The sequence below is a fragment of the Poromitra crassiceps genome (assembly GCF_964638095.1).
Source record: "Poromitra crassiceps genome assembly, chromosome: 4".
NCBI classification, from domain to species: Eukaryota; Metazoa; Chordata; class Actinopteri; order Beryciformes; family Melamphaidae; genus Poromitra; species Poromitra crassiceps.
Window position 1 is genome coordinate 57,815,180 of NC_139626.1, and position 9,761 is coordinate 57,824,940.

The 9,761-nt window shown below is 44.7% G+C and overlaps 1 protein-coding gene across 1 annotated transcript in view; it reads left to right on the top strand.

The window, feature by feature from the left end:
- Positions 1–1,043, top strand: part of abcc10 (ATP-binding cassette, sub-family C (CFTR/MRP), member 10) — a gene marked incomplete at both ends in the record, with an annotated part of 78,667 nt that extends 77,624 nt beyond the window's left edge. Inside the window, 1 exon segment of the mRNA XM_083636223.1 lies at positions 908–1,043. Coding sequence (XP_083492349.1) covers positions 908–1,043 — 136 coding nt within the window.
- Between the last annotated feature and the right edge of the window lie 8,718 nt (positions 1,044–9,761).

Below are 9,761 nucleotides of genomic sequence, written 5' to 3' on the forward strand. Positions count from 1 at the left end.
AAATTTCAATTCCATCGCGGGCCGCATCCGGCCCGCGGGCCGTAGTTTGCCCATGTATGGTATAAGACATCTTAAATCTCAAATAAAAGGCAAAAGAAGAACATGGACTAAGTTATCCAGACAAGTGCATAGATGTAACATTTTCCTTCATTTTTCCAGGTGATCAGGTTTTGGGTTAGTCGACGGTCCTGTGTTGACTCAATCTTTCTCCAAAATCACATGTTAAGTAGGGGAAACTGTGCCGGTGGCCACACCCTGAAGACGTAAAATCACATGTTAAGTAGGGGAAACTGTGCTGGTGGCCACACCCTGAAGAAGTCAAATCACATCTACATTATATTATACTCGCGCTGTTCGCATCAGCTGCGTCGAGTCACATTTTTGAGGAGGCTGCACGCAGGCTGCACACCCCGTCGGCGCACTCGGCGAGTGGTTTGACGCACAAGTATGTAAAGTATGTAAAGGCTTTGAAGTGATCTGCTTCAATGTTTGAACTCTTAGACAAATACAAAGAGTGAAGTTGATCCTATGCATGAATTAATCTTTCTAAAGCCTTTGTCTTTTCATCAAGGCAAAGGGGCAGCTACTTTAAAGAATCTAAAATAATTTAGATAAAACAATGGGTTTTGATTTGTTTCACACTTTCTTGGTCACTGCATAATTCCATTTGTGTTATTTTATGGTTTTGATGTCTTTACTGTTATCTATTCTATTCTAATATGTGAAATATAGTAGAAAATTAAGAAAATTGCGTCGGTCAACCATGGACTTTATTTGCCTGCTCTCATTTGAATATACTGTACGTTTTCATTCTGTGCCTTCAGTGTTATGAGAGTATCTGTCTGTGTTTTTTCTAGATGTCTCATTTTGGAATGAAATGCTGTCGTTTCTGTCTGTCTTCCACCAGGATCAACACCATCATGCACTCTGACAGGGTGCTGGTGATGCATGCTGGGAAGGTGGTGGAGTTCGACACCCCCGCGGCTCTGTGCCAAACGGACCAGTCCATCTTCCACAGGTTGCTGGGTGGCACAGGGGAGTGACATCACCCCCGCTGCTCTGTGCTAAACGGACCAGTCCATCTTCCACAGGCTGCTGGGTGGCACAGGGGAGTGACCTCACCCCCGCTGCTCTGTGCCAAACGGACCAGCCCATCTTCCACAGGCTGCTGGGTGGCACAGGGGAGTGACCTCACCCCCGCTGCTCTGTGCTAAAAGGATCAGCCCATCTTCCACAGGCTGCTGGGTGGCACAGGGGAGTGACCTCACCCCCGCTGCTCTGTGCCAAACGGACCAGTCCATCTTCCACAGGCTGCTGGGTGGAACAGGGGAGTGACCTCACCCCCGCTGCTCTGTGCCAAACGGACCAGTCCATCTTCCTCAGGTTGCTGGGTGGCACAGGGGAGTGACCTCACCCCCGCTGCTCTGTGTTAAACGGATCAGTCCATCTTCCACAGGCTGCTGGGTGGCACAGGGGAGTGACGTCACAGAAGGACAGTAGAGGAAGGGGTCTTATTAGAAATCAGAAGATGATTGTATTTATTTTTTATTTTTTAAGGGTTAATTAAGCTTTATTATTTATGCTGGGAAAGGTTTCTTCAGCACTCTTATTTCAGCCCCATCCTACTCCACTCACTCACACACGCACACACACACAGACACACACACACACACACACACACACACACACACACACACAGCATTCAAACTCGAAGACCGATATGATTTTTATGAAGAGCACTGCCGTAGTGATCTTGTGCCGACATTCAGTATCTTTTCATTTGAACATCACGCCGAATGTGTTTGTCAGCAGGGTGGAGAAGTCTTTGAAGCATTATTCCACCAGGAGAAGAAATTCACTTTCCCCCCCACCCCCCCCCCCCCTCAGAGGGATCTTTTTGCTCTCGTCATCTAATTTGTAGGGGGACTTTTGGAATAATGAATTTATACATTTGCATTGATTAAACACTCGTACCACTTTGTACCACTAAGACTTGTTTCGAGTTCTTTCCCGATGCTGGAAACTGGCAGCGGGCCTCACAGAAGACATTCTGTCCCAAACCAGTCCATCTTCACTCTAGATATATATATATTTTTTTTTTACCATAATTGTTTTTATGCCTCTGCCGGCGATAGCCAGGCCGGAGGCATTATGGATCCGGGTTGTCCGTCCGTACGGCCGTACGAGGTTCGTTAACGCGATATCTGAGGAACGCCTGGACGGAATTTCATCAAATTTGCCTCAAACATCGACTTAGACTCAAGGATGATCTGATTAGATTTTGGTGGTCAAAGGTCAAAGGTCAAGGTCACTGTGACCTCTCGAACGCCATTTTCAAGCTTGTTAACGCGATATCTCAGGAATGCCTTGACGGAATTTAATCAAACTTGTCTCAAACATCGACTTGGACTCAAGGATGAACTGATTAGATTTTGGTGGTCAAAGGTCAAAGGTCAAGGTCACTGTGACCTCTCGAACGCCATTTTCAAGCTTGTTAACGCGATATCTCAGGACTGCCTTGACGGAATTTAATCAAACTTGTCTCAAACATCGACTTGAACTCAAGGATGAACTGATTAGATTTTGGTGGTCAAAGGTCAAGGTCACTGTGACCTCTCAAACGCCATTTTCAAGCTTGTTAACGTGATATCTCAGGAATGCCTTGACGGAATTTAATCAAACTTGTCTCAAACATCGACTTGGACTCAAGGATGAACTGATTCGATTTTGGTGGTCAAAGTTCAAGCTCACTGTGACCTCTCACACACCCAATTTCCAAGCTCTGTAACGCAACATCACAGGAGCGCCTTGACGGAATTTCTTCCAATTTGCCTCAAATGGCGATTTGGACTCCAGAATGAACTAATGCGGAGGCATAAGTCTGCGTTGCGGTCGTTCTAGTTTATTTTATTGAAGCAGTGGTTTGTGTTGGTATTTTCTCCTAATGCCGGCTACATTGCCTCCTGCCTCGTTCTGCGGACGCCGTTGTTTTCTGTTCAAAAACCACTCGCCGTTTTTCCTCACGCGCAAAAATCACCCAGTCAGGCTCCAGGAATCAGCTAGGGTGGCCCACGAGGGACTTTAGCCACAGTTACGTGTACGTGTGAATGTTTGACAGCGCTACAGAGAAAATGTGATCAGGGTGAAATGCAATAAAGGGTAATAATCCCTATTACTCGGCTACTACCAAGTGTCATCATCGTTTTTATTTTCACCGACATTTTATATAAACTTTGGAAAGTCGTTTTTGCCTCGAAAACCATCTCCTCTGATCCTGCCACCTTCACACTGCTCTCATCAGGGCCAAATGGAGGTTATGACAGGAACAAGAGTTTTCCTCCAGTCACTCTGTTACAGGAGAGTTTATCTTTCTCTATTGTCGTAGCCACTAAAATCCAGTGTTGGAGAGTATAGACTGGCCAGGTTGGTATCACTGTGGACTTAAGAGACGGTTTCCTCCTCCACTCTGTTAACAGTGTGGGATTCTTTTCTTTCTCCCAACGGTTAAATTAACGATCAAAGGAAGGGATATCCTATATTCAAACTAAACTCCAGTGCTGCTCAGAGTATCTGGAGTTTTCCTCTGACACACTGTCACAGGTTCCGATTGTTTTCCTCCACCTTGTGGCCAGTCTAGAAGTTGAAGTGAGGTCACAGTCGACTGACCCCAGATCTGTTTGGCGACCTCAGCTCCCACGAGGCCAGCCTGTTATGTAAGCTGACCCCAGATCTGTTTGGCGACCTCGGCTCCGAGGCCAGCCTGTTATGTAAGCTGACCCCAGATCTGTTTGGCGACCTCGGCTCCGAGGCCAGCCTGTTATGTAAGCTGACCCCAGATCTGTTTGGCGACCTCGGCTCCGAGGCCAGCCTGTTATGTAAGCTGACCCCAGATCTGTTTGGCGACCTCGGCTCCGAGGCCAGCCTGTTATGTAAGCGCATTTAGCTCAGTGTTCAGATGGCTCTCAGGGCCTTTACTGCTTCTTCTGAGTCGCCTGGTTAATTTGCGTTACTTTTTTTTTTTTTTTTTTTTGCCTTTTATCAAAAATAACTTTTTTGAAATGCTGTTTTTTTTCGGTAAGAAAAGGGAATGTTTTAGCAGTGTAATAATGTGACAGTGAAGGAGTGAATGTGTTCAGAGAAAATGATGGACTCTCTAAGCGTCCTTCAGCAGTCAATCATTAAGACATTTCTGTGATGACAATCCCAGTTTGCCATTTATTGTTTTGATCTGTATGTCCTGGAATGCACTGTAACTTGGTCTTGACACGTAAGTGACACGTTTTCTACACTCATTTCAACACCAATCTGTTCAAACTCAAACTGAAGCCTTGTATGTTATTCTGTGTTAATTAATTTGTTAAAAGCTTCATAAATAAGTCTTGACATGACCGAACACCTACTGACATGTTTCTTCTACATACGAGTTAACGATATGCTCACCCTAAAATCCAAAATACATTATTTTTCCTCTCGCCTGCAGTGCTATTTACAGTATCCGTCTATATCGTTTTGTGTTAGTTGCCTGAGTTTTGGAGATATCGGCCGCAGAGTTTCTGCCTTCTCTCCAATACAATGGAACTGGATGCCACTCTTGGCTTGTGGTGCTCAACGTGCCAAAGAAATGCATTTGATAAACTCATCAGCAATGTCTCTTTCCAGAAATCATGACCCGGTTACTCAAGATAATCCACAGACCTTGTTATGAGCAGTTTCATGTAGGAACTATTTTCTTTTGACCAAACTACACCCGCTAGCTGCTAGCTAGTTCCTACAAAAGAAAATAGTTCCTACATGAAACTGCTCACAACAAAGTCTGTGCATTATATTGAGTAACCGGGTCATGATTTCTGGAAAGAGACGGTGCTTGTGAGTTTTTTCAAAAGTATTTTTTCGAGCACCACAAGCCGAGTGCCATCCAGTTCCATTGTATTGGAGAGAAGGCAGCCACCTCTACTGCCGATATCTCCAAAACTCAGGGAACTAACACAACATGATATCGATGGATAAATAGCTCTACAGGTGGGAGGACAAATATGTGTTTTGGATTTTAGGGTGAGCTGTCCCTTTAAGAATGTAGTTTCAGAATGTGTGTGTATATGGAATTTAAAGCATATTTGAATGCAAATATCCACTGAAAGGACAATGTGAATTATTTTGAATTTGCAATCTTGTCAGATTGAATGACTCAAAGCCATCACATACATTAGAACGATTGTGTATGTGCAATGTGTGTGATATTTTCACGTTTATGGATTATGGTTATGGAACATACAGTATGTCATGTGAAACAAGAATTCTGTGAATTCATATTTTTTGTGTGTCCTTTTTGGTACAAGTGATTTCCGGTGGGGGTCAACAAAGCGCTTATATTTAGGTTGTAAGATAATAGCTTTTGATTAAAATAATACAAAAATAAATATTCTATGGCTGTAAACATAGTTGTCCTCTCTGTGTTTTGTCCCTGAAAACACACGTTCTTATGTAACTTCATTGATCAGAGTGGATATTTGCTGCTGCAGCAGCCACGCCCTTGCAGGTCGACTTATTATATCATTTTTATTTTTATTTAGATCCAGGTTCACACAGACAGCTGTCATTGTGTTTAGATCCAGGTTCATGCAGACAGCTGTCATTGTGTTTAGATCCAGGTTCATGCAGACAGCTGTCATTGTGTTTAGATCCAGGTTCACACAGACAGCTGTCATTGTGTTTACATCCAGGTTCACACAGACAGCTGTCATTGTGTTTAGATCCAGGTTCATGCAGACAGCTGTCATTGTGTTTAGATCCAGGTTCACACAGACAGATGTCATTGTGTTTAGATCCAGGTTCATGCAGACAGCTGTCATTGTGTTTAGATCCAGGTTCACGCAGACAGCTGTCATTGTGTTTAGATCCAGGTTCATGCAGACAGCTGTCATTGTGTTTAGATCCAGGTTCATGCAGACAGCTGTCATTGTGTTTACATCCAGGTTCACGCAGACAGCTGTCATTGTGTTTAGATCCAGGTTCATGCAGACAGCTGTCATTGTGTTTACATCCAGGTTCATGCAGACAGCTGTCATTGTGTTTAGATCCAGGTTCACACAGACAGCTGTCATTGTGTTTAGATCCAGGTTCATGCAGACAGCTGTCATTGTGTTTAGATCCAGGTTCATGCAGACAGCTGTCATTGTGTTTAGATCCAGGTTCATGCAGACAGCTGTCATTGTGTTTAGATCCAGGTTCACACAGACAGCTGTCATTGTGTTTAGATCCAGGTTCATGCAGACAGCTGTCATTGTGTTTAGATCCAGGTTCATGCAGACAGCTGTCATTGTGTTTAGATCCAGGTTCACACAGACAGCTGTCATTGTGTTTAGATCCAGGTTCATGCAGACAGCTGTCATTGTGTTTAGATCCAGGTTCACACAGACAGCTGTCATTGTGTTTAGATCCAGGTTCACGCAGACAGCTGTCATTGTGTTTAGATCCAGGTTCATGCAGACAGCTGTCATTGTGTTTAGATCCAGGTTCACGCAGACAGCTGTCATTGTGTTTAGATCCAGGTTCATGCAGACAGCTGTCATTGTGTTTAGATCCAGGTTCACACAGACAGCTGTCATTGTGTTTAGATCCAGGTTCACACAGACAGCTGTCATTGTGTTTAGATCCAGGTTCACACAGACAGCTGTCATTGTGTTTAGATCCAGGTTCACACAGACAGCTGGCATTGTGTTTACATCCAGGTTCACACAGACAGCTGTCATTGTGTTTAGATCCAGGTTCACACAGACGGACGTCATTGTGTTTAGATCCAGGTTCACGCAGACAGCTGTCATTGTGTTTACATCCAGGTTCACACAGACGGCTGTCATTGTGTTTACATCCAGGTTCACACAGACAGCCGTCATTGTGTTTAGATCCAGGTTCACGCAGACAGCTGTCATTGTGTTTAGATCCAGGTTCATGCAGACAGCTGTCATTGTGTTTACATCCAGGTTCACGCAGACAGCTGTCATTGTGTTTAGATCCAGGTTCATGCAGACAGCTGTCATTGTGTTTAGATCCAGGTTCACACAGACAGCTGTCATTGTGTTTAGATCCAGGTTCATGCAGACAGCTGTCATTGTGTTTAGATCCAGGTTCACACAGACAGCTGTCATTGTGTTTAGATCCAGGTTCATGCAGACATCTGTCATTGTGTTTAGATCCAGGTTCACACAGACAGCTGTCATTGTGTTTAGATCCAGGTTCATGCAGACAGCTGTCATTGTGTTTAGATCCAGGTTCACACAGACAGCTGTCATTGTGTTTAGATCCAGGTTCACGCAGACAGCTGTCATTGTGTTTAGATCCAGGTTCACACAGACAGCTGTCATTGTGTTTAGATCCAGGTTCACACAGACAGCTGTCATTGTGTTTACATCCAGGTTCATGCAGACAGCTGTCATTGTGTTTAGATCCAGGTTCACACAGACAGCTGTCATTGTGTTTAGATCCAGGTTCACACAGACAGCTGTCATTGTGTTTAGATCCAGGTTCATGCAGACAGCTGTCATTGTGTTTAGATCCAGGTTCATGCAGACAGCTGTCATTGTGTTTAGATCCAGGTTCATGCAGACAGCTGTCATTGTGTTTAGATCCAGGTTCATGCAGACAGCTGTCATTGTGTTTAGATCCAGGTTCACGCAGACAGCTGTCATTGTGTTTACATCCAGGTTCACACAGACGGCTGTCATTGTGTTTACATCCAGGTTCACACAGACAGCCGTCATTGTGTTTAGATCCAGGTTCACGCAGACAGCTGTCATTGTGTTTAGATCCAGGTTCATGCAGACAGCTGTCATTGTGTTTAGATCCAGGTTCACACAGACAGCTGTCATTGTGTTTAGATCCAGGTTCACACAGACAGCTGTCATTGTGTTTAGATCCAGGTTCACACAGACAGCTGTCATTGTGTTTAGATCCAGGTTCACACAGACAGCTGTCATTGTGTTTAGATCCAGGTTCATGCAGACAGCTGTCATTGTGTTTAGATCCAGGTTCATGCAGACAGCTGTCATTGTGTTTAGATCCAGGTTCACACAGACAGCTGTCATTGTGTTTAGATCCAGGTTCATGCAGACAGCTGTCATTGTGTTTACATCCAGGTTCATGCAGACAGCTGTCATTGTGTTTAGATCCAGGTTCACACAGACAGCTGTCATTGTGTTTAGATCCAGGTTCATGCAGACAGCTGTCATTGTGTTTAGATCCAGGTTCACACAGACAGCTGTCATTGTGTTTAGATCCAGGTTCATGCAGACAGCTGTCATTGTGTTTAGATCCAGGTTCACACAGACAGCTGTCATTGTGTTTAGATCCAGGTTCACGCAGACAGCTGTCATTGTGTTTAGATCCAGGTTCACACAGACAGCTGTCATTGTGTTTAGATCCAGGTTCATGCAGACAGCTGTCATTGTGTTTAGATCCAGGTTCACACAGACAGCTGTCATTGTGTTTAGATCCAGGTTCATGCAGACAGCTGTCATTGTGTTTAGATCCAGGTTCATGCAGACAGCTGTCATTGTGTTTACATCCAGGTTCACACAGACAGCCGTCATTGTGTTTAGATCCAGGTTCATGCAGACAGCTGTCATTGTGTTTAGATCCAGGTTCATGCAGACAGCTGTCATTGTGTTTACATCCAGGTTCATGCAGACAGCTGTCATTGTGTTTAGATCCAGGTTCACACAGACAGCTGTCATTGTGTTTAGATCCAGGTTCACACAGACAGCTGTCATTGTGTTTAGATCCAGGTTCATGCAGACAGCTGTCATTGTGTTTAGATCCAGGTTCACGCAGACAGCTGTCATTGTGTTTAGATCCAGGTTCACACAGACAGCTGTCATTGTGTTTACATCCAGGTTCACACAGACAGCTGTCATTGTGTTTAGATCCAGGTTCACACAGACGGCTGTCATTGTGTTTAGATCCAGGTTCACACAGACAGCTGTCATTGTGTTTAGATCCAGGTTCACGCAGACAGCTGTCATTGTGTTTACATCCAGGTTCACACAGACAGCTGTCATTGTGTTTAGATCCAGGTTCACGCAGACAGCTGTCATTGTGTTTAGATCCAGGTTCACGCAGACAGCTGTCATTGTGTTTAGATCCAGGTTCACGCAGACAGCTGTCATTGTGTTTACATCCAGGTTCACACAGACAGCTGTCATTGTGTTTAGATCCAGGTTCACGCAGACAGCTGTCATTGTGTTTAGATCCAGGTTCACACAGACAGCTGTCATTGTGTTTAGATCCAGGTTCATGCAGACAGCTGTCATTGTGTTTAGATCCAGGTTCACACAGACAGCTGTCATTGTGTTTAGATCCAGGTTCACACAGACAGCTGTCATTGTGTTTAGATCCAGGTTCATGCAGACAGCTGTCATTGTGTTTAGATCCAGGTTCACACAGACAGCCGTCATTGTGTTTAGATCCAGGTTCACACAGACAGCTGTCATTGTGTTTAGATCCAGGTTCATGCAGACAGCTGTCATTGTGTTTAGATCCAGGTTCACGCAGACAGCTGTCATTGTGTTTAGATCCAGGTTCACGCAGACAGCTGTCATTGTGTTTAGATCCAGGTTCACGCAGACGGCTGTCATGTGTCCCACCGGCGCCTCGTAATCAGTGACTCATGGCAGGGAACGCCTCTCCGCCTCTCCCTTGGCACAGGTCGGCATTTTTCTCACATTTCTCTCACAGCGCTCTTTCCCTCCCACTTTCTGCTCCGTCTT